Source organism: Anguilla anguilla, chromosome 14 (assembly GCF_013347855.1).
Source record: "Anguilla anguilla isolate fAngAng1 chromosome 14, fAngAng1.pri, whole genome shotgun sequence".
Classification (NCBI taxonomy): Eukaryota; Metazoa; Chordata; class Actinopteri; order Anguilliformes; family Anguillidae; genus Anguilla; species Anguilla anguilla.
The window spans coordinates 8526801-8552585 of record NC_049214.1 but is presented as its reverse complement, the minus strand read 5'-3'; the positions used below and the strand labels follow the sequence as shown (position 1 = coordinate 8552585).

At 40.7% G+C, this 25785-nt stretch overlaps 1 protein-coding gene across 6 annotated transcripts in view; it reads left to right on the top strand.

The window, feature by feature from the left end:
• arhgef28a (Rho guanine nucleotide exchange factor (GEF) 28a) overlaps positions 1-25785 on the top strand; it is a 69907-nt gene that overhangs the window by 18645 nt on the left and 25477 nt on the right. For 3 of the 6 annotated variants that reach the window (XM_035391991.1, XM_035391990.1, XM_035391987.1), the window contains exons 6-13: positions 1262-1445; positions 2050-2116; positions 5413-5459; positions 6644-6716; positions 22734-22858; positions 23874-24175; positions 24534-24738; positions 25140-25251. In XM_035391991.1, coding sequence (XP_035247882.1) covers positions 1262-1445; positions 2050-2116; positions 5413-5459; positions 6644-6716; positions 22734-22858; positions 23874-24175; positions 24534-24738; positions 25140-25251 — 1115 coding nt within the window. Of the gene's footprint in view, positions 1-1261; positions 1446-2049; positions 2117-5412; positions 5460-6643; positions 6717-14919; positions 15657-22733; positions 22859-23873; positions 24176-24533; positions 24739-25139; positions 25252-25785 lie in introns of those variants that run through there. The other 3 variants (XM_035391993.1, XM_035391992.1, XM_035391988.1) reach the window with 2 other exon arrangements.

Sequence of the window (25785 nt, the reverse complement as noted above, 5' to 3'; positions counted from 1 at the left end):
CACTGCAAAGCATCAGTTTCTGAACCAATGCACATTCAGATACTGCGTGCATTATGGGTATTTTGATATTTATGTTGGTATTGAGTTTTCATCTGAAACATTATATTCAGCCGGAACAAAAACCCAGCCACGCTATTATTGTAGTGCTAGGTCACCATACTCCTGGAGTCCTGTAAAAGTTCCTGGTTTTTGCTTCATTTAGTTCAATATTTCACCAATGGTCACATGGTCCATTGCATCAATTCAGTGTAAAAACTGATTGGACTGTATAATTAAGCGTGTGCTGCTTCACAGCCAAAATGCACTCTCTCACAGCAAATCAAAGTACTGTATTTTGAGTGCCAATAGCAGGGTGACACTTTAAACACACCTAAAATGTCAGAAACATGATTTCTGCACTGTTGCAAGGCTGTGTCCATCAAATGTTTGTCATTTGGAAGGTCATGTTTCCTGCTTATTTGTTTTTATATCTCTTTCTACTACCAATGCACTCGTTTGCAAGAGTTCAGACATTCCAGGTGATGAGTTAGTACACATACTGTACTGTCGTAGATTGGTGATTTTTAAGGCAAGCCTTTAGCTAATAACTCTTCAAAATAGTCCACAGCTTTTAAACACAGCTGAAATAGAACAAATGGTTTGGATCTTAGCAAGTTTGCAGTGAAATGTGCAATAACAGAGCAATATGTTTTCTTGTGATCAAACTGCATGTGTTTTGAAGGGGCATTGCAAACGTTTTTTTGACTTGAGATTTCTAAGGCAACTGTGTGACATCATTGTGCAACCATGGTGACCAAGGTCACAGAAAGCGCAACATATCTAAGTATGGGTTACAGATAGAATTAGATGGAACTGCAGTACCTGCACAACAATATATTGGCCAGTCTGTGTGGCATTTGTTCCTATAAAAAAATCTAATTTCAAGCAAAGGAGGTGGCATGTGGTGATTTAATTTGTCTGGACGTAACATAATACATCATGAGACTGAAAGGATGAGGTCATGTACTCATGGCTAGCACAGTTCCTTCAAAGGAAATTTTAAAGAACAGTCACACTCAGGCCTTCATAAATCAGCTTCAAATATAATCAATGCAGAACAAAGAACAATTTTTGCTTGTCTCAATGGTATCAGAAGATATGTCCATGTTTATTTATGATTCGAGATGTCACATTGGATGTCATTGTTTAAACTAGCATTAGCACAGACGGAACACAAAAAGTTTTTTTTTTTTTTTTTAATGTCTCTTGGTTATTTGTGCAGCCCACCTGCCCCGCCGGTCACACCCCAGGCCGGAGGTGAGGAGATTTCGGCAGACGGCTCCCACAGGTTCTGGTTTTGCCATGACTCAGGGACCCTGGCAGTCCAGCGGACCTCGGACAAGGACCTGGAAGCCAACATTCTGCTCTTAAGGAAGTACTTAAGGGATAATAACCTACTGAGGAAAGTGAGTCTAAGGTCCAGCTGCACACAAGCCTTCATATAACCTTTTAAAATATGGATTATTAATAATTAATCACTGTTGTTTAAAAGTTAAGTAACTTTGGCTTGTGTTGTTGTTTTATAGCAACACAATGCACAGATATGTAATCTCCCCATTGCTACAGAAAAACACACTTGTGATTGCATGCTTGTATCCTTATTTTTTTTCAATTGAAACAAATAGTTTTAGATCTCTAATAGTATCTTTAATCATGTTGCTACATTCAAGGCTAATTTGCAAAAATGGGTTATTGGAATTTCTTCTATTGGACTCTCGTTTGATTTACCAATTAGTTGGCCTTTTTACCATTGCAACACGTAGCCTGTTCATCAAAAAAAAACACTATAAAATATGAAAATTGAATAATAAAAGTTATTATTTGCTGTCATTCAAGTGCCTGTTGTATCTATGGGTAAAACTGAGCTGTGCCAATAAAACTATCCTTATTGCCAATGCTGATTTGTAATTGATTTAACTTTCCTTAGACCAAAGCAGTGGTCAGTGGCAGAACTAACATATTTCATTCTAATTTAGACATTAATACATTATGCTTTTAACTTTCTTGTAGATTAAATCCCATGAAATAAGTGGATTGCGGGATGAACATGAAGTAATTGGAGAAGAAATAAACAAAGGTTTGTTGTTTTTCTGTTTATTGTTGAAGTTTTTAGGCTGAGATAGATGCTTTATGTTGATGTCATCTTCTCCCTTTCATTAAAAAAAGACTAAAAATTATAGCTAGAGATGCAGAGCTGAAAATAAATCATGCATCAAATCATGATGTAGAATGGTGATATCCTTTTATGAGATTAACACAATACCCTATGGTAGTACCTGCAGTCAGTCAAGCCAAAATGAAGGTAGTTCAGCCGAGCTGGTTTTCCTCAGGCCATATTTTGAAATATAAAGTGTTAAATATAAGGATTGTAATGTAAAGAATGTAAGGTTAAATGCACAGCATTTGCATATACCAAATACATTAAGTACTGCCACTTATTTCAGAATTTATTTTTCTATTAGTATCCTGCTAACATTTATAACAATATACGTTGAACTGTTTTTAGTCCATATATTAATCCAGCAGCAATTGTGAACAAGTGAATATTATGGGTATGTTTGATGGCATAGTGTAAAAGCAGTTGTCATTTATCTTAATTAATGTAAATCAGAAGAGCTCTCATAAAACAAAGGATTGGTCAAATATTTTTGTGATCAGATCACTGGAAATATTTAATGCTGTCTCCATCTGCTGGCCAAGGTGGTAGAGCAGCAAAGTGTTTTCTTCAGAGAGTGTAATAAATTGGCTCAATGTGTATTTCCTGAGGTCAGTGGTCTGTTTGATGTGTTCACTGTGGATGTAAAGTCAGCTCTTATCTGTTTGGAACATCAGAGGCTACCTTAAATTCAGACAGGGAGGCATGTTGTGTTTTGCGGTTTATTGCAGTGTTTTGGAATGGCTGAAAATTATGACACATATCCTGTTTCCTAGAGCACTGGTTTGGTCTGTAAAATATAAGAGCTACTAAAGCAACCTGTTCAGACTGAGCAGTCTCTCTCTGTCTCTCTCTTTCCTGTTGTTTGACAGAAGCACAGTTTTCCTTTAAGGCAAAGATTGAAACTTGAAGAACCGAAAGCATAAACAGACATCAAGGAGGGCAATATATGTCCCTGTGTATTCATGTTGTGCTTTTCAGCACTCAGTGTTTATGCTTGAATAACAGCTTATCAGGTTTCAGGAACTCGGGTCTGAGCTGTGATTTTGATCTCGAGGGGTTCGAGCTGGATGCAGGGAAAGTGGCACAAACCTCTTTTTCCCAGATCCCTTTGGCAAAGCCAGGCATACATTTTGAGCATTCCACAAATATTGAATTATAAAAATATGAGAGACTACAATAAAACAATGCAATCGCGTCTTGTTTGGTTTGGCTGAAGGCTTTAAAACGGTGCCTGGCAGAAAGGACCGTGATGCGCAGTGTCTTTGGAATGTTTTGCTAGCTGTTTTCCTGCCTCATTTGTCTGGATGATTCCTTGTGTAAACAGCTGAGCTGAAGTGCTGTCTATGTCTGTGCTTGGCATGCCGTACCAGTGACTTAACCTATAAAAATTCAGATAAAAAAAAAACATTGGGCACTAAAACAATAAACTTCTAGCACTATGTGAATTCCTGGTTTGCAGACGTCCATAAGGGTGCCCATATTTGTATTACCTGTTTAGACGGCTTTCCTGGAATGAGAGTGTACAAATCTCATTATCTCAGTACTCGTTACTCTTAGTGATACATCTTTGTGTTTATCCTGCATAAAAATGACAAGCCCCGCCTGGCAAATGATGCTGCCACACATAGCATACCAGTTCAGAACTTTAGATACATTCCTTTTTAAGTTTATGTCAATTGGCATAAGTATTTATAGATGTTTACGTAGTATTTCATCATCATATAGTTTTATTAGGAAGCCGCATTTGAGATTAAAACCTATTTTAGAAGTGAGGCTTGACCAACTTATAAATTATTTGTCATAAGCACAGATGTTGATGCTTTTTGTGGATCGTATGTATACGATCCTTCACTGAAAGTGTTGCACTAATATTGCAGTATATATAACTGAGATGGCATAGTTAACAACCGAAGTAATTGTGATTGCCAGCATAAAATTGCGAACGTTTTTAACATAATTTTTTTTTTTTTTTTTTTTTTTTTACTGGGCAGAAAGTGGCATACAAATCATTGAATGTCATGCCAGAGTTCTGCTGTGTTCTCCTTCGTGAAAGCCAGATTGTGATGTCTGATGCTGTAATCACTATGAATGGCCGCTGGATTGGAAATGCTCCCCGCCTTTCTCTGCGTATACGTTTCCAATATGGGTCGTTAGCGAACGGCCCCGTGGCATGCGAAGGTGGTTCCCTCGGTCTGGCAGAGCGGGGAATACAGTGAATCGGTTTGTTTATTACGTTATGCAGGGGACACAAACAGGCCATTGTGAAATCTCAGTGGTGCTTCCCCTCGGCGTCTCGATGCGGGGGGAGAAAAACACATTCAGTTTCCCCTGGGTGGGCCAACCCACAGTATCTCTGCAGCGGTGGCCACACAAAGATTTAGGCGCTCTCTCTTTTGTGGATCCCAGTTCCTGTTGCAGGTAACCATAGTGACAGGCGGCTTGATTGCAGTCCCATTAGCTGGGTGGCTGGGGGCTGCAGTAAGTCGATACCATGTCTTCTGTGTCTTCTGAGCTGTCAATAGATGCAGGACTGTGGAGAAAATGATTTAACAAATTTTTTTTGTGTTTGGGACACTCAAGGAAATTGGCATTGATTGCTGTTTTGAAGCCATCATATGGTAGAAAATGTTGATTAAATATTGCTTGGTTTAGTATTTGTTAATGTCATATATTACCCCTTAATATGTAATATCACACGCGGGGGCATGAAATATTATTATATTATTCTGTGAAATTACATGATGTAAACTAGCTTTTTGTTATATCCGGTGATATTTACAGTGGCCAGTATTCAAGAGCAGGTGGTTAATCAGAATCCAGCTCCAGCTTAATTAATATTAATTATTAGTATGAATTAATATGTTCATAAACTTGGAGACCCTTTTCCATTTATTTCATTAATATATGTTTTTGTGATATTTGAAACATTTTTTGGTGAAGGTGATTGGCTGTTCCAGTGCCAACGAGCAGTTTATAACACCAGTGAGGCGCCAGCGTTTGTGCTGAGTGGGGCCCTAGCTGTGAGGTCACAAAGGGCAAGGTGCCGGCAGGCAGCCAAGCGGTGCAGTGGAGCGCTGCTGCATGTAACGAGCCGGGGCCAGCCCTGGCCATGTGACACGTGCACGTCTGTCAGGCCAGACAGTGCTAATGTGCTAATGAATCAGTGGCTGCTTTTCTGCGCTCACACATCCCGTTTCACTCCTGTTTTCTGGCAGACTTTTCCCCGGACTTCTGCGGAGGGGACCATGCGCTGGCAGATAGCGTGAGTATGACCATCTATTAATGCTGGTTATTATCTGTCCCAGAGCAGGTCATATTTACTTGACTTTGGGACTTTGGCGATAGTGTGTTCTAATCTGCTAATTCACAGATAACTGTATCTATGTGTAAAGATTTAAAAAGTTGCTTTTTCATTTAGCTATGTGTTACAGAAAAATGGTAGACGTTAATACAGGTAGAGTTTTCGTCAAAGGTACACATACATTCAAAGGTACATATACATACGATACACCAAAACAAGACCTTCAATCAGGCAAACCTCTGATTTTCTCAGTGTCCTTCTGCCCTGTCGGAAACTTAAATAATTCATGACTCAGCTGACTAAGCGAGTTCCTGGAACATGGTGCCAGCGATACTGACTGGTGACGTTCTGGGTGTTAAGTTGTTAGCACATCCAGTAAACTTGTGAAAAGGACCTGACTTCTGACTGAGGAATCAGATGCACCACAGAACATGAGAAGAGTTCAGTTATTTTAGTGGATTCAGTATTTGAAAGTATATACAAGCCTTACAATGGACATATCTGAATATTAAATTTTAAATTTAAATTTTCCTGCTTCATTTAGTAATAATTATTTAATCGAATAGCCTCTCTTGTAATTAGTGACTGCACACACTCCAGATGTGTAGTTAGTTAGTTACTAGTTTATTTAGGTTGGCTTTTGAATTAATCTTACCATTCTCCTATTTCATATACATCTTTTAATTGTGTTGCTTCTGTTATTATTTTCCCATTTCTTTATTTTTTTTATTTACTACTTAGTTAAATTATTTTAAATCAAAGCACAAGCGTTTATAGGTACTGTAGGTACTGTAGGTACCTGAAGGTACTGTCATTAGCATTAAACTTGTTCATTGGAACCTGTGTTGACAGCTGAACTGGTGAGCACTGTGTTCTTTCTAAGTGGTTTTCTGAGAAGCAGGTGGTCGGGGTGCTAATGGACTAAACAGCCTTACTTCACACCACTCTCATGTATTGCTTTAAGAGGTGCTGATTGTGTGTGTGTGTGTGTGTGTGTGCGTGCGTGTCTGTATTTCTGTGTGTGTGTGTGTGTGTGTGCGCGCGCGTGCGTGTGTGTGTGTGTGTGTGTGTGCCTTTGTGTTTGTCAGAGGGTGTGTGTGTGCTGTCCTGTGTTACCACATCTGACTATGCTATCTCTGTCCCAGGTTCAGGTTTTTGAGGAACAGCTTGTGCTTTCCCTAAAAGAAGATGAGGAAGAAGCTGCATCAATTCACTCCAGTAAGATGTGTATTTAATATGCTAAAATCGCACCTACATGCTGCTTTTTGTGTTTTATTTTGCAATCACAAGGATGTTTCAACCACACAGGTTTGAGATTTTTAATTACAACTCCAAAAATCAGATGTAGGCAGGGACATGGGGTCCTAGGGAAAGATGGGTAATAATAATCTGTCATTGTGATATAAAATGTGCTTTTACAGTGCTACTACTACTACTACTGCTACTGCTATTACTACTTTTACTACTACTATTACCACTGCTACTACTACTACAACTAATACAATAATAATAATAATAATAATAATAATAATAATAATAATAATAATAATAATAATAATTTGCTACTAATAATACTACTACTGCTACTAATACTAATAATAATAGTAATTATTTACTACTACTACTACTCCTAATAATAATAATAATAATAATAATAATAAGAGAGCTTATACATATTTTCATACAGAAAAAAAAGAATGTGTTATTGTTTTTATTGAGTGGTGTTTCCATCCCTAATTAAATGGAAAGAGAAATCAAGGGCGTTGGGTTGAATTTTAACATTGGTCCACAGCTGTCTTCAACAAGCAGTGGACTATCTCCAAGTGCAATCTCCGAGTCACTTAATAGATGGACAGATGGCACCTTGGACAGCTTACTCATGTGAATGATTTGATTAGGATCTGTTTGAAGTAGATTTGCAGTTTCTCATCTTTTCTTGCGGAAGCTGCTGCCAGGAGACTAGAGCTGTGCTATATGAAATTGTTATTACTGAAGTAGTGTAAGAGGATTACAGGGTTTTTTTTAGCAGTGCTGGTGTTTTCGGTCGTGCTGAATGCTCTGTGGCAGACCTGGCTGCAGTGCCAGTTTAGCAGGAGGAGGAACTCTGTTCAGTTCTCTTTCACACTGGCAAGTCAAGACATCTCTGAACAGACACTGAGGCACCATGTTGCTCTTTATGAATTGCTTCATAATGCTGCTTCTTTTCTGACACTTCACAACCTCCTAACTCTAATTACTTAAACAGCTTTTTGGATTTTGCCAACTATGTACGCCCAGTAAATTGTAAATGGGCTGCTCTTGCTTGTTTCATTCTTAGTTACTAACTGATTTTTTTCTGGAAAAAAAAGTAAAAAAACAAAAAAACAAAAAACAAAAAAAAAACCCAGTATCAATATCTTTGGCACATGTGATGAAGAAAGTCATTGAGATGGTGTCTGAGTGTTTTTGGGGTAATGCTGCTCCCTGGCTGTTCACACAGGTATTGTTGATGGGAAAATGGCCTGACAGGATAATTGCCATTATTATGGTTTGGGGTATGGCTTGTGGGTCATGGTTGGCAAATGAATGGACTGTATGATACAAGAAAAGGCCACAGAATGTGAGCCAGTGGTTAGGGAAGCTGACAAGAGTACAGTGGTACTTTTATACATTATATATATATATGTATATTTTATGACATTCTCACCCCTCCATCTCTGACCTAATCCATTCTTCTGCTCCGTCCTCATCCTTATGCCTGACAGGCTGCCTTCTTCCCCTCCCTCCTTCTCACCTCTCCATGTGCCAAAAGATATTAGACATCAAGTCAAGAAACGAAATCTCTCATAGTAGACCGTGTTTACTTTATTTGTATCATACGTTTTAGCCATGTTGCTGGCTATAATATGGGTGAATGGTTGCAAAATCTATATTTAGCAGCTTTAGTAGTTTTACAGCACTGATTTAGTAGGCTTAGTTGCTTGAGATTGAGAACCCTACTGGGACACTGCTACTTCTGTTTTGAAGAGTGTAGGACAGTGTGGTGTTGTATAATGCATTCAGATCTGCCTGCAGAAATCCATAGTCCATGTTTTGTTTGTGCATGTTTATCTGGTCTACAGAATGTGTTCAGTTATTACCTTAATAAGTGGCCAAGGGGGAGATGGGGTGGGGGAAGGAGGGTCACAGATTGTATAATGTGCTATATAATAGCAAAAGGCATCCAGTCAAAAAAGGTGACAAGCTTTTTTGGTGAGAGGCCTTAAAATCCCAAAACTATCCCTCTTTTTGAGAGGCGATGGATGGCGAAGCGCTCCATTAAACAGGGCATTTATCAGCAAGGGTGTCTCCCCTCAGTCCCCTGAGTGTCCCGTGCTATGAGGAAAAGGTACACATAACCCTGCGGTTTGGCTATGGAGGTCTCTCAGTCTTTGAGCTTAATACTGGCCCATTGCTCACAAGTATCTCAAACATTTACGTTACTCGGCTTCTATTGTCCCCAAACAATGAGTAGCCACTCATAGGCACATGCTGCACAATGCTAGCCTTACGGCCACATAATGCATTTATGCATATAATATTTTAAAAAGCTGTCATGCCGAAAGCTTTAGAAGACTGGAGAAAGCGGCCTTACCTGACATTAGTAATTCAGCCTTGTGGTGATTTACTTGAGTGTGATGATCCATTTTTATCTGAGCCCTGGATGACCATGTTTACACAAAACTGTTTACAGTATATTATAGCATCTTACTTGCTGTCAGGGCAGTATATGTTATATTATTTTAATGATTGTTTATTTTGTGACAGCATGGCAGCCCTTTTCCAAACTACTTTCTCATTTGAATTTCATCATTTGCCGTAGGTATGTTATCTCCTGCTACTGTATACCTTCTATTGCACTTAGTGAATATGTTACTGGTAGCAATTTTAATGTCGGCTCACAACAGAAAAATATCTATTGGAGTATATTCATTGCTAAGAAGCAATCTACTGCTTGAGTTTATTCTACACTCAAGGAGAACTCAGTGCCCATAGAAGTGGCTGCTGCTCTTCCATTACACGATAATTGTGCTATAGTTACATGTGCACAGAAATGCTTGCACTTAAGCAGTGTGGTGATTAAAGGGGCTGGTATACATCATGTAAAAAGTGCATGCTGTCAGCTTTGTGTGTAATTACATGAACCAAGAAGAGCTCTTCCCACGCTGTGTGGTTTTTACCGTGGGGGGAGTGGGGTAGTCTCGGAACATATTTCACACATGATGATGACAGCCATTTTCATCGCAGCATTAAATCACACTAATAAGCCTTACGCTGTGTGCGACTAAGGCTCGGGTTCTGCTCAGCTACATCCATCCGTTGCGGCAGAAAGTAGACTTTCACTGAGGATCTATTAAAGTGAGTGTTTTTCGACCCACCTATGCATAATGGTGCACAGAATGACAACGTCCAGTTTGAGTGACTGAAGACAATATCTCCTGCCTTTTTTTCATTGTGTGAGTACACACGTTTAGTCTGGAAAGACCTTCTTCAGCTTGCTCCGTTTTATTTTCACACAACCAAAGAATGTTCAGAATCTCATAAGTAAAGAGCAAGAGCTGTGCTTTAACTTGAGTCTCTAGCCAAGGTGCAGTTTTTCAGTGTAGCTATTCACCAGACACTCTCACAGAGAAAGAGTTACATATATTTGGCTGTGCTGTTGTATAGTATAATTTTCAAGATTATGATGAAGCTCTTGAACTGTTTTATGATATTCCCAGTAAAAATTAATCCTGCACATTAGAGTCTTGTTTTTTCGCTGAGGAAGGAAGTATTGTAGGCTCTAGCTTATGGTCATTTTATAGTTGCTGTTTGCTTTGTGGATGGTAATATCAATTTTATGGACTAGAGGTCGATTGATACATTCAATTTTTAATTTTATTTGTATAGCGCTTTTTACTGTCACAAAGACAATCATAATGAACATTTTTTGGTTAATTATTCACTTACAGTAGTTTAGCGAAACCCATTCCTCATAAAATGAGTTTAATTTCTTTTTATTTGGCAGACAGAAATTTCAAGACTGCATGGTGAGGACTCAGTCTGGCCTGTTTAAGACAATCCTCGACCTATCTTTACCAGTTCTTTATTTTCCTCTGATGCATATGACCTCATAATCATATTTTTCTGCTCAGATCGCAAATCTGTTGGTGCAAAAAGTTATCTAAGCCTCTTTGTATTTGTCTGCTTTCCCTCAAGTTTTGATTGGATGTGAAAGAACTTACTAGACATGGAGCTGCATAATGCAGACTATTGCACAGGGTATTTGAAAGTCATTTTCCCCTCGCGGAACACCGGTGTCAGTGACACCAGCTGCCTAGTTTTGGCAGATGTGGAATGTTTTGTTCTAATCATACACTGTGGTAACAAGGTAGAGTAGTTCCTACAGAGGACAAGGAGGAACATGGAGCTTTATTGCCTGAGATTGTTTAGTGCTGAAGAGTGTTTGACACTGTAATTAGATCTGTCCACCTCACAGCTAACTAACTTGAACTGGATTGTTTGTCTTTTCTTATGTTAAGTGTGGTATTTATGTGGATATTGCTTTCCATTATGTATGTGCAGTATATATGGTAGGACAAACGACATATAAATGGGAAAAAACAGACAGCATAAAAAACACTTAGATATTTATTTAGTGATTTAGCAATACATGGTTCACACACTCATGTGTATATATTATAAAATCTATAAGTATTTTAGTGAGTACTGTCCAGTTTTTCCAAGTTTTACCTTGTACAGTACAGCCTGTATGAATGGTTTTCTCATATTGAATTAAGAAATCTCTTAAGGCATAACATGTCATGGTAGTAATGGGATGTTGCTAGGTGATCCAAGGTGCTAACTCCGATGCTGGGAACCTTTAATTCAAACAAGACACACGTCACAGCAGGAAAGCGGGTTTATAGAAGCAGTGGAAGCTTATACCCTGTACTGCATGGCCTCTTTGTGACATATTATTTGGTTTTCTGTGCAAAGAAATTCTCTTCACAGAAAAGTCTGATAGTTTACATTTCTGCTGTCTTCGACCTTTAGACACAAGTCATATCAGTGAGCAAACTGCATGCCAGCATAACAATATTACTGAGAAAACTCTTTAGCTACCCTATTTGCTTTTTTTATGGGTGCGCTACCTTAGTGTGATGGCTTTAATGTCGCAACTCTTTCTCTTTTTCGTTTTCACAAACCTAAAGGGTTACTTAGCAACACATTTATTTAGCCTGTTCACCAAAGTGCTGCAAATGTATCTTTAATATTTCCATAATTTAGAGGAGCTGTGAACATGAACACAATATTTTGTTCCCAATGCTGCACGTAATTACGGAGGTTCCTTGCTGACGGTGCGCTTCCTGGAAAGTATTTGCGCGGTGGGAGTCGTGCGTCAGCAGGGTGAGCGTCAGCGAGCGGCGGCGGGGGCCGTGCGCCCTGGCCGCGAAGCTCTGAGGCAGGTGCTGAATGTGTCGTGTGCCTGAGAGAAGCCTTCTCCTGCTCCACCTTCGGTGAGACATTCTACATCCTGCCTGGTGCTGTCCTCCTCACGAGAGCCCGACAGATGGGAATCTCCCATGGGCTAAACACAAGGGGGGTTGGGGGTGGCAGGGGGACATCTGTGGTAATGGCAGACATTTTACAATTCAGCACTTTTGGTTAAGGGAAGGGTTTTTTCATTTGTGTAGGTTGTATTGAATTTAATATGGTTCCTTGTTTGATGTGATGAATACAGCCCTTGTTGGCATGTTATCATTGTGAGTGGAACTATGACAAGGTGAAGTACAGTAATTGGATTGTTGGTTTGTGTAAGTAAGTGATGCTATTTTCTATGTTCATATGAGGAACACTCATACAAAATTGTATTCCTGCAATGAGAAGTTCTAGGGTTTGCCGTTTGTCTGTTCACTACAGGTGTAAAGACACTGATTAAAGATTTGTAATAAAACACAGAATACATAGCATTGGTGAGATATGTCTACTTTGACATTATATTACACCAATTTACCAGTTTTCCAAGCAATATAATGAATGCGGTGTTATATCTTGCCTCGTTATTGTGCTGCTTGTTCAGATTAAACGCAGTTGCATACTTCCACACTAAAATTTATACAAACAGAATAAGAAATGATCAAAGATGAAGTCCTAGTTTCCCATCCTCCAAGAGTAGTTTTACTGTTTGGATTGCAGTTGAAAATTGGTGAGAGGTAAAGACCTTGATGGTGTGCCCTTAGGCTATTGGGAATGTCTTCTGCGTCGTTTCAGAGTATGCTAAACACAGCCTGTATTTGTATGGGTTTTACGAGGGGTGGCAATTTTGGCAATTTCAATTTTCAAATGAAAGCTAAACAAATGAAATTTAAGCTAAAAGAAAAGTTAAGTCCAACTTTTCACTGAAAGCAGAGAAAATATATGTCCAGGTAGTTACATATAACTAGGCCTCTCTAAATAGGCTTGATGTTATTAAATACTGTAAGAATTGCATGACTACAAGCAAGTAATTGTCAAATGCTATTCAACAAAAGTATAAAGTAATGCCATTGCAAAAAGAATGAGCGTTAGGTGTGGACTAGTTGTACTTTTGGTTTGAGGAAACATTACACTTTTCCTCAAGTAACACACTGGACCCTATTTTTGCAGTAAAGGCACAATAATAAAATCCTAACAGTAATGCAAGGGTGAATTGGGCATGTCCCACTCAGTTTTGGTACAGTAATTTGTACGGTAACTGGAATTTAATTTTATTTTATTTCTTGCTTCTGTGTTTTCTGTTGATGCAATCGTATGTGCGGCACCATACAATACGTCCACCAAAATGATACAAGGTGCCAGTGTTTGAGGTAAAACCTGGTCTGTTTAAATGAGAACACATTCGGCACCGAACTTGCCCAGCGCCAAATTTTCCTATTGACACACCCCCTATTGTGCCGGCCAACACATGTTGACACAAACAGGTTTATTGCAGACCACAAAACTACAAAACCTGGAGCGAGTGAAAAATATTCCATTTGCATGAGACGCAGCTAGCAGTTCCACATGGGACCAGGCACGTTCGCACTTGCACTGTCACCAAAATAGGGCCCATTATGCCCTTATTTACTGATAGATGTTAAGTATTAAGGAGGAGGTAAATTACATTTGTTGATAGTATGCATACATGTGAAGTTGTGTGTTTGTATTGCTGAATATAAATGTGAAAAATAAATAAATATTTTTTTTGCTCAGTATTCTCCTGCTATATTGCTTAGTTGCTTAGATTAAAGTTGGATCTTTAAAAATGATGTTGCAATTAGGAGAATAAGTTCAGGTTCTGTTTTGTGTTGAAGCTCTGTTAAATAACAGAGCTTCTACATAAAGGTTAACAGGATGTTTTGTTTTTTTTCAGTTTCAATTCAAATGGCACACAGTTTTGCTCCACTGAACAGAACAACATAGCCACCTTTAAAATGGGCATTGTCTTCCAGTCACATGTTTAAGTAGGATTATATGTATGTATAGCTGACATGCTTCAACTTCACTATGCGTAACTACAGCACACAAATTTGCTGTGTCAGCAGGATCCATCTCCCACTCTGAGCCTTAGTTGTAGGACTCATAATTGAACTGAAATCAGGAATGTTAAGATGCTCAAATATCTTCGTCTTCCAAAATCTGGCACATACGATGAGACACTCCTTTTTTTTAAACAAAATTTTTGCCAACCCCAGCGCTCCCCCTCCTCTACTCTCTGCTCCTTCCACTCTAGCCACATACCCCCTTGCACCCCCAAGGCCCAAACATCTGTAGGAGTGCTGTGGGGAAGCCGTGAGGGAAGTTTAATGTGAGTTTAGTGAACCTCTTTTTTCTGCAGTCTCGCTCTCCAGTGAGCACGTATGGAGCACTTGAAGAAAGGAGTTTTGTGCGGGCGAGAAGATGCGGGGGGAGGGGGTTGCCAAGGCCATGCTGAATGCTAATTGCTTAGCGAGTTGTTCTGGGAGACTGTATAAGAATGGAGGACTTGTAAAAGCTGCCGCTGGGGCTGTTGTTACCGAGAGCAGAGGTTGTAAAACTGCCAGACCCCTACGCTGCTGACTGGGGGAGTTTGTAAGCTTCATCAGTGCAGGCTGACTAATCTGAGAGCCAGTGGAAACAGTCAGAACTTATTCAACACTGTCGACTCCTGGAGGACAGCCTCCCGCCCTAAAGGAACTGGTACTGTTAGCAAATACAAATCTCTCTCTCTCTCTCTCTCTCTCTCTCTCTCTCCTGTCTCTCGTGTCTGCAGTCTGCGAGTGGGTCTGTGAGTGGCGCAAGTGACATTTGTAGAGAGGGTTATCTTGCTCTCTCAGCTGCCAAGCTCTGCTCGCTGCCTGCGGTGCGGTGTGGGCTGAGGGCGGGGGCGGGGGGAGGAGGGGTCACAGCATGAGGGTAAAGATGGAAAGACTGTGGAAAGAAACCTGTGGCTCTCCTCCTGGCCCGCGAGTCTCTCCAGTCAATGTTTGTGCACGGAAAAGTAGGCTGTAGCTTGGTGGGAGGGAAACCAAAGACAACAGGAGCTCTGTCACAGCACTCACACGCACTGTATCCAGCGCTGCGGTGCGGGACTCTGCTGCTGTCAGCCTGAAGACTGAAGCCTCTGCCCTGCTGGTTTACTGGGACTTTCCTTTTTGGGGTGAGGGGCTGGTTCCCTACCTTATGAACTGGCTAAACTCCTGTGGCTCACATTTGCATGGAAATGGAAAAGGTGAGTTAATGATTCATTGGCCTTGGCTGACCTTCCGAATTCTTCAGGACACTTCGTCTCAGCTCCTATTTGTCTCCTGGGAGGATTTGAGGACTGTCGTCTGGCGGGGCGGTCCCTGTTTTTTGGTGTACCTTTGAATCCCCCCCCCCTCCCCCCCACTCGTGTCAGAGTTACGGATCTCTGTGCAGCCAGTGCTGGAACATGAGCTCAGTGCTGTGGGAGTGTAAACGAGAACTGGACCCTGAATCGGACGCCATCCGGAGAAGCAGCGTTCTGTTCTGGAGGCATGCTGGGGTTCACCCCTCCCGTTGAACTGCCTTTCTGAAACGCACCAGAAACAGACATGGATTCTGATTCGGATTCCCCCTTCAACTATTCCTGGCCCTCCTTTCCCAGAATGCGGATCCGTCCAAGGACGTCAAAACAAGGTAAACAGGAATGAGCAATCTAATACAGTCTAATTCATGGGACTTTTAAAAAAAACTTTTATGACAGCTGCATTCAATAAGAAAGTTCTAGAGAAATATAACAGGAGTAATGGCTTGTCCAGTGCGCTGGAGAGAGTGCACATCACTGCCCTTCCAGGACCTCACCATTGCTTTCATCAGATTTACAGTAACAAACTAGCCGAACAATAATGTTTTATTGTCTACCTTTATAAACAGTATTAAATCTTTAGATCTTTCTTGGATCCCATATGGTTTAGGGCAGCTTCTCTTGTATCAGGGCTGTGTTTTATGGGATTGGGACTGTTTCTTGTTGTACGGATGTGTTGGAATCCTCATGTTGTGAGCACACTTGCTGCTTTTTCCATGTTTGCGTGTTGCAAAGAAAATTTAAAACGAACAATAGACAAAAGATAGAAATGACCTTTTTGTCATCTCTACGGCCATTCCCTGATTTTCTGATGGGTTTTGTGCCTGCTAGATGTTTCCCATTAAACACTGCGGTTTCATAGTTTCACAGTAAGTCTGTTTCTGTGCCACAGGAGAGAAAAAATGATGTGTTTACTAGGGACTACTCACGAATCGTTAAGTCCCAAAGGATTGCAACATGCAACTCTCATCATTGGCACAAGGTCCAGAGAAAAAAACAGCAGGACGTGTAGAACTTTCTGCTGAATGTCATATTTCTCCAGGATCGCGGTGCTGCTGACTTGTGGGGTTCAGGCAGTTCAGGCTTTGTGTTTTCTCCTGAAATGGGATATAATCAAGTTACCGCCATGTTTGTGACATCAGCATTAAGCCAGTGATCTGGATGTTCTGCTGTATGGATGATTACAGTAACCAACTGAACTTTAATAGTGTTCACGTTTTTTTCTGCAACATACATTCTTCTTTAAAGCTGCTTCATTTCATGACATTTTCTGTTAGGAAACTGGATAGCCTTGTGCATGGTGATTTTTAATTGTTTTGGTATGAATTCAGATGGTTCATTTGGTGTGATCTGGTATCAGTTGAAACAAGTGATAGTTATCACATCTGGAATATGTATTGCAGTTGAGGCAAGACTAAGCTTATAGAAAGAATATGATAGACATATACAGAATGTTTTATGAACTTGATCCTCAAGTTTACATTTTATCATCTAGGGTTACCATCCCAGAGCTAATCATCATGCAGCTGTGAATTACTGTATTTTTCTGACTTTGCAGATACAGCTATTGAAGTATTATCAGATGGGTTTAGGAGCAGGAATTGGGACTGTAGACCTGAGTCTTAGGATCTGCTGCTATTGGTCCTTGTGAGGGTTTCTACATTTATATGCATCTCTGTACAGTAAATGGGCGATGGATATTTAAGGTACTGTAAATAATTTTATTTTAACGCTGCATGCGAAATGGCAGATATACTTCTCACTGAACTCAAAGAATGAATAGAGTCTTCATCTCTATTGCTCATAGAGGGCGCATTGAAATAGATGTACTTTTATGCAGCCGGCTGGAGTATGAAGCTCTTTTAATCCTGTCTTGGGAGTTATTTATTTTTCGTGGGTTGTTTTGCCTTTTGGTCATAGGGAAGGATCTACCACATGGTGTTTTAGAGACTTCTTCGCTTAGCCTGATTATGACTGGGGAAGCGGTTTCTGCCTGTTGTAGGTGAGGCTGTATCCTCGCTCTGTGACTGAACCCCCTGTTCTGACAGAGATGAAGAGTCACAGATGGGCCTCCTCACCCTCCTCAGGTCCTAGGTTACCCACACAGAGAGAGCTCAGCTCGACAGGAGCAATATTTAACAAGACAGTCTGAGGTCATAGTTTGAAGACAGACTCCAACGTGTCAGAGAGCTAAAATGTAATAACGTCATTTAATTGATCCGAGCAAGCAGGCAATTTTTTAAAGCTAATAAAAAATATAAAAAAGGATTTTGCCACTCTGTTTGGCTTTTGGTGGGATTATGCCGAATACCAGTCACGTTACATGACAGAAAAAAACTAAATTGAATTATTTATGTAAATGGAGTAAGAATTATTATTATTTTTTTTTACATTGTTAAAACTGTCATGCCATCAGCTTGGCTTCTTTAAGACTTGAGACCATGGCAACACCAATGAAAAGTGAGAATCATTTTGGGCTAAACTGTACACAGTACAAGGTGCAATTGTACTTTATTGTAAAGTATAAAATCTTTTGTTACCATCCCATGGGCATTTATGAATCTGAGCTTCTGACATGACTATACAACTAGACAGAAGTGGCCACCCAACCTAAAGGGGTTTCTGCTTTCATTTGTCTTTTGGGGGGTATATTCACTGGGTATTCAAAGCTTCCCCATAATTGTAAATCAGCCACAGAAAAAAGGACTGTTCAAATTTCTCTTTTACTGAGCTTTTGTGGGGAACAGTGGGAGCTTGGCGCATGCCAACTTTGGAGTGCAGCTCTGCTCCTGGAGCTCGGTGCTCGAGGCTGATGTGAGGGTTTGTTTCATTTTAAATGCCCTTGTTCTATTACCCTGGCTGTGAGTGGAGCCTTTGTGTCCCTTTGTGAAACTGGCTCACGAGAGGCGTGGAAGACCGTAGATTGGTTTCCACCGAGAGGCCGTTTCTAAATACGGATTGCGCTCTATAAGGGTTCTCAAAACAGTGGAAAGTTGAGTGGTTTGGTGCAGCTGTTCGTGGCTTGATGATGGCACAAAATGGGCAAGGCGACTCATCGGGGCCAAAGTTCCGCTGGTGTGCGTTTCTCGGAATAATATTCCAGGGTGTAAATGAAACATGCCATGAAACAAGTCTTGTGATCATTGAGAAGTGACGTGATGGTGAAGTGATTGAGAAGGACGGCATAACAGAGTCAAATGCTGAATATGTCATTAGACAAATCTCATCAAGCAATTGTGCAGGCAGGATTTACGTTTCAATATATGAAAAATGACGAGCTGAATAAAATATGCAAAGACCAATCAGAGCTGATTTATCATCCCTCCAGATCCCAGAGTGATTCTCTGGCACAGAACGCAATGGAGAGATTCCTTTTAAAGACCCTGCAGTCTGATTGTTGCCATTAGTATAGTGCCATATGCTTTTTGTGGCATATGCATGTTACTGGCAGTGAAAATTATGTATTTCCTCATCTAGTAATTTTTTCAGTTGTTTGATCTTTGTGGGAAGTGTCATTCCTTTTATATGTCTTGTGGACAAACACAAGTATACTTCTGGGTGTTGTAATCTTCATTTAATTGGTTTTGCAACTGTCCTGTGACTTTAGGGTTGTCACTTCTTTATGCAATTAGCTTCATCCCCATGACCATTAGACATTTGTACGTATTTGCAAATAAATTTATATTTTGGACAAGAAAACACATACATTCACTTTTAGAGATGGCAAGCTTCGAGACACTACATTAAGAACATTGGTTTTCCTTTGAATTTGAATGAGTTGATTGAAATTTGTAATTTTCCCAATTGTAGGCTTATGCATGCATGTGCATTCATTGCTGCCCATTTTTAAGCTATATTGGAATTTGCATTAATATAATTTAGTTGTTTGAATAATATATTTGTGGTATTGTACAGACCTGTGGAAGGTTCAGGAACCAGAAAAGAGAAGAACAAATGCAGGAAATAAATTCTGCACCCTATTCTGCTCCTGTAAATTTTCATTTACAGACACAATGATGTTGAAAAATTTGGGCAGAATTTACTTGAGTCTGTCACAGGTACCAGTTTCTATTAGGCAGGCGCTGTTTTTTTTGTTGTTGTAGCAGTTCAATGTGCTTCATGCAAAAGGAAAGCCATTCAGATGAACCGCAGTACAAAAGAGATGCTAGCACAGAGATAGTCAAAAATGCAGCTTGCCACCTTGTGTTCCCCTTTTCTAGGAAGACTATTGCAAGCTCAGGGCAGAGCTCTTATTGCCGTGGCTATGAAATTCAAAACTGAGTAGCGTTCTGTACATGTGGTAAGCAGCTGTTGGTCCTTTTTTTATCTGCGTGGTTTGAGATACCCCTCGCCTGTAGGCCCGGACAAACATCAGCGGACTGGCCCCAGAGTGCTCACTCCGCCCCGCCGCCTATTGATAGCTGGAGCAGGACCCAGAAGGGGACAAACAGTGCGCTTCCAAATTGGTTGGCTCGATTTCGGCTGTGCTTGTGCGCTGCTAATATCCTCCCCCCTGCGGAAGAGAGAGCCCCCCGCCGCGGAGAGCTAATTCAATCCGGAAACTCGCACAGCCCGAGGGAGAGCTCAGCGTGTGCGAAATTCCAGCCTCTCTTCGTTACTAGCTCCCGTTTAACACAGGAGTGATGGGACCTCCGGAGTGATGGGAACTCTGTCCATAAACCGATGGGCTTGGAGCTAGGGGAACAAATTAGCATTACAGGTTTCGGTTTATTCACGTGTTTTGTTTTAACACATTACAGGGACAAGTTTTACCTTTTTTATAGAGCTCTGTTATGCTTTTCAAATGACCTCCTGAGCCACAAAACGTTTTCTTTTAATCACACAATGCAATAAAACGTGTTGGGTCTGTGACACTGTATGTCTGCACTGCATTTTTCCACTGGCTGATGAGTTATTGTTGAAATACCCTCTGTGTAGCTTTGTGTCATGTTGTCATGCCTCTCCATTGTGTATTTATTAAATCTCCTCTGACCTTTCTGGATATGACAGTCTCACACCTTAACTGACTGAATGCACATACTCTCTGCTGCTTTATCCACTTGGGTTATAGTTTTTTAACGGAATCTGTTTTGTATTTAACTTTGATTAATACAATCCTGGTGCTGTGGAATTGGAAGGAAATCAGCCTCTGTCTTTCATATCCTAAGAGTGAATGCTGGAGTGCTAGCTTATCATAATTAACCTTGATGAATACATCTTTTCATATTTTTGTGCTCATTCTACATGTTCATATGCTTGAATAAGCGTGTGTTGTCACTATGCAAGCATGCTATGAGGCTCTTTCAGGACAGAAGAATGTGTGCCTATGTGTGAGGGGGGATTTCCCCATTGATGACCTCATTGTCTGAGTGTGGTCTGGTGTGGGTGTGTTTGGAGGAAATTCCGCTCGGATTAATATGATTCTCCTTGCCGTCACATGCAGTGAGGTTAGTTGAGACATCAAACGGAGCGCTCAAATGATATTCTCCTTTAGAGGATCAGGCAATCCCTGCCTTTTCATATGAGTCAATTATCTTGGTAGTGTTTTCACAGCTGTGCACAGCAATAGGAATTTAGTATGTGTGTGGCAAAAATCAACAGTGAGGTCATCTTAAACATATAAAAGTCCATTTTTAATATCTTCCGGTATACTCATTTTACATTGTAGTGCTGTAAGGTGTTCATAATGTTTTCTATGAACAGACACATGTATGCATTCGTTAAACATCTTTTTATTTGTTTGGTATGCACGTAAAGGTTTTCATGAAACTTAAAAAATAAAAAAATTTTCTGGTTAGACATACTCTGCATGGCCAAAAGTATGTGGACACCTGAGATCCAACATCTCAACCAAAATTACGGGCATTAATATGGAGTTATCCAGCCTTTGCTGCTATAACAGCCTCCACTCTTCTGGGAAGACGTTTTACTAGATGTGAAAAGCATGTAAAAAGCATTGCTGCAGGGATTTTCTTCCATTCAGCCAAAAGAGTGTTAGTGAGGTCAGGCACTGATTGGGTGATTAGGCCTGGCTTGCTGTTGGCTTTCCATTTGATCCCAAAGGTGTTGGATGAGGTTGAGGTCAGGGCTCTGTGCAGGCCAGACAATTTCTTCCTCACCGTTCTCGACAAAACCATTTATATGTGGACCTTACTGTGTGTCCGGGGGCATTGTCATGCTGAATTAGGAAAGGGCCTTACCCAAACTGTTGGGGAAACACAGAATTTTCTAGAATGTGATTGTATGCTATAGCATTAAGATTTTCTTTGACTGGAACTAAGGGGCCGAGCCAAAACTATGGAAAACAGACCAAGACCCCAGACCAAGGGGTGTCCAGATACTTTTGGTCATGTAGTGTAATACTCAAACAGTATGCAGTATTTGCATCATTTGAACTGTGCATTGCATTTATGCAGTTTAAGGGAAACCAAGGGTATTGTTAGGAACTATGTTTAGCTCACGTTTGGAATTTTCTTGTTTGACTTAAAAACAAACATAGAAGTGCATCATGGGAACTTGTCCTAGACATTCATGTTAATTGTATTTTTGCCTCTGCTCTATATCAGTATTAGCCCTGGGAAAGATAAATATTGGCTGCTATTCAATGACAATATTACATACACATAAACCTTCACCTTCACAACAGAAACAACCAGACTTTAGTGTGTGTATTGTTTAATTGTTTGACAACTTTTTTTGTTACTTTTTAATGTTTTTCAAAAGTATTTTTTCATCAGTTAATGTGTACCTTGCAAAGTAAACAGTGATATAGTAGCTCATTTATTACAGTCGAGCATGAAAGAAGTAAGACTGTTGGCTTCACAACACAGGGAACAGGGTCTGTTTTTAACAACAACAAAAAAAAAATTTGCATTACCACATTCAACATCAGACCCGTGGGCCGTTTATTGCGCATGTTTTCATTTTTTATTGATGCATGTGCGTAACTGAGGAGACATGGTATGGAAATATGATATGGAAATATGTATATTTACATCATGAAGCATGACTGGAGTGGATGCAAGGGTTTTATTTAACAAAAATGCTGTATTGGCCTGCTGTAGAATTATGCAGCACAAGTGAAAACTATGTAAGCTGATGTATAAACTCATGTTGTGATGTCTGCGCTGATGTGAGCTAAATAGTACAGGCAGATGTGCTGTATTTGGTGTGTGGTGTATTATCTACCCTTTGTAGGAAAGAACTGGAACAACTTAAAAGTCATGAATAACGTCAACCTTCATTTTGTAAATTACATTTCAGACACATACAGATCATAGCCACAAGCAGAAAATCACTTGATAATTGAATTTATGATTCTGCGGAAATGGATAGTGAAGAAAAACGACCAGTGACATATCACAGGAAATGAAGTTAACTTGTTATTTATGTGTGCTTTCTTACTGTAGATAAAAGGCAGTCCGCGTCCGACCGCAGGCCCTCAGCCAGGTCCACGTGGTCAGCTGCAGGGAGGCTGTCTGCCATGATCAATGGGAAGGACCACGTCTACGCCAACAGCATGCTGGTGGATCAGGTAAGCAGCTGGGCTCCACAGGGCTCCTGGGCGGCTAGGCTGGCATAGGCGCGCATCTCAAGGGCAGGCTAACTCCCTCCTGTAGTACTGTGTGCTCTGGCTCACTGGCCAGTGCATCAGAGAAGTGTAGTCTCTTAAGATGCAGTGAACCTGCTGTTGATGAGATCTTGATGTTTGGAAATCTGGAATTTCCAGATTGGGGAAAAAACCAAGAGTAGGGGAAAACTTATTTTTTAAATGCATAGTACATTCACTTGTATATTAAACCTGCTTGCAAAATAAATTTCAACCGTTATTCACTTCCAAGAACATGTACACATTTTCTGCACCAGTCACAGAGAATATTTTGTAAGTAATGTATCATAGAACATATCATCCCCCACAATCTTCAAGCTTGTCCAATTTCACAAGAAATGAACTATTACAGCAATAAAATTTATCTTGGAAAAAATATTCTTTAAATGGATGGAAATTATGAATCTGCCTCGAATGTCCAATGCCCAAGATTTCATGATTTCAATATGGCAGTCATGCCATATCACACCGTCCACAAGGTCAGGATAGAGGGACAAATTGTTTGTAGCTTAAGGAAATTACACTGACTTCATTCTTCAAACACTTCTGGCAAGAGCCCTGATATGAAATGTTTCTACGCAGCATGACAAATGAAAAATAAATGATATGAACCTACAGTGAAAACAAGGCTGTCACACATTTAAATTGGAACTGATTCGTAAAAAAATAATATACTTGTGGGTGATATATCACAGAGGGAAAAATAACGCTATGCGTCATGTGTTGCGCCAGGCTATTGAATTCAGGCCTCAGTCTTTGTTTTAGTTCTCTCCAGTTTCAATCACAAGTTAATGTTAACTTTTTTTTTTGTTGCTGTGTAACATGAATGAGAGCTGAAGCAGGCTTTCTTATCTCATGGAGTAATCGAGCTGTAAGCAGGTCCCTTAAGTGAGATCCAGTGAGTGGTGCTGGCACTGTGCTCTTCTCCCTCCTGGTGCAGGTGAACGACCTGGACATAAAGTACAGCATCGCAGGGGTGACGGGAGACAGCACGCTGACGGACAGCGAGGGGTGGGACAGCGGCAGGGGGAGCCCCCCCGAGCCGGCGCCCCGTCCCTCGGAGGCGTGTGCATCCGGAACTCGGCTCTCTCCCCCCCAAGCGGAGAGATCCCCCCCTGCCTACCCCTCCCATGCGCCGTCCCCCCTCCCCGCTGAGCTGGCACTGGCGCGGGCCAACCGCGCGCCTCGAGCTAGGACCTCCAGCGGGGGCACAAGCCCGCAACGGGAGACCAGCGTACTCAGGTGAGAGGCTGAACTCGGCACTCTCTCTCTCTTTCTGTCTCTCTCTCTCTCACTGACTCTCTCTGTCTCTCACTCACTCACTCACTCTATTTTCCATTTATATTATTTCTCTAACCTTTTACATACTTGTAATGTTGAGTATGTATATTGTATATGCACTTTTCATAATGTAAATCCACACTCATCGCTCATGCTTGAAAATGTATTCAGTTCCAACTTCCTTCCAACACACTATTGTCCCTTAGCTCACTCATATTGTACACTTTGTACTTGTCATTTGATTCTTTTGACAATCCTTCCGAGTGTGCATTTCCCATAATGCTGTGAAGTTCTGTACGGAGGTTTGTTCTCCCCACAGCCCCAGCTTAGTTGCTCTGGAGGTGGACAGTGAAGAGGAGGATCTTTTGGACAAGTTGCCTTGTTCCCAGCCCTCCACCTCCCCCCATTCGGGGAGCGTTCTGCAGGCCAGCAGTGGAGATGAGAGGGACTCCTTTGATACCTCCCCTGACCTCAGCTGCAGCCGCACGCACTCCTCATCCTCGTACAGCCACCCCCCCGCGAAGGTGCTCAATGCTCTGTCATACGTGTGTGTGCGCATACATGCAGTATTACCAGTGCTACTTAGCAGCCACTTAAGTTACTTTTTGGGTCGAGCCGGTCTGAGCGGCATTGCAATTTGTTGAGGTTTTCCCTCAAACATACTGCTTTTTTGTTGTTTTCTATGCAAATTTGGTCATATCCACCCGGTTTAAGATGGTGATGATATCAACGACGATGATGTTTTTTTTTTGTGGTTTTTGCTGCTTTTAATATTCCTCACAGTTTCTGAAAGGTCTTGTGCTTCTGTGTTGTCAGTCAACAGTAGAACGCTTATCAGTTCTATTCAGTTTTAGGAGTCCATGCTGTGGTGTTGCTAGATCCTCCAGGTCTTGCGCTTGTTACTCATGACACCTCATCTCCTCAGGATTCGGGGGATTTTGCGGTCCGTCTGCGCTCCTACTCCTACTCCTCCCCCAAGATCAGCCTGGTGCGTCCCCGCTTCACCCGCGACGCAGCCATCGCGGACCTCAACGAAGGTAGGTGCCTCTGACGGTCACCCTCATGTCAGGAAGGCTCAAGCTCACCTCACTCTCCAACTCATGGCCTTTCAGCCAGGGCGCCATTGAGCTCTTATAACATGATAATGCTTGCTGAATTTTTTTTTTCTGAAAATTGTGTTTGCATGAGAAAATAACTAACTTTCTTCAGAGCATGCTGTAGGCATAGAAACCTTGAGCATGTTCTGTCAGTGAATGTTTTTTTTTTTTCCATAATGGTTTACATGCAGTATGTCTGATGTCTGATGAAGAAAGCATTCATCAGTGCAGAGAGGAAGGTTACACCAACCTCTCTCCAAATGATTGAGTAGTCATTGCATTTCTTGTGTTAATGTATAATTAGAAAATTATAATTGCAGAAAATTGCTATATATATATGTATATACATATATATATATATATATTCTGCAAAATTATAATTGCAGAAAAAAATAATATATATACATATATATATATATGAGCACATATATATATGTATATATATATATATATATTATACATATACAATCATGA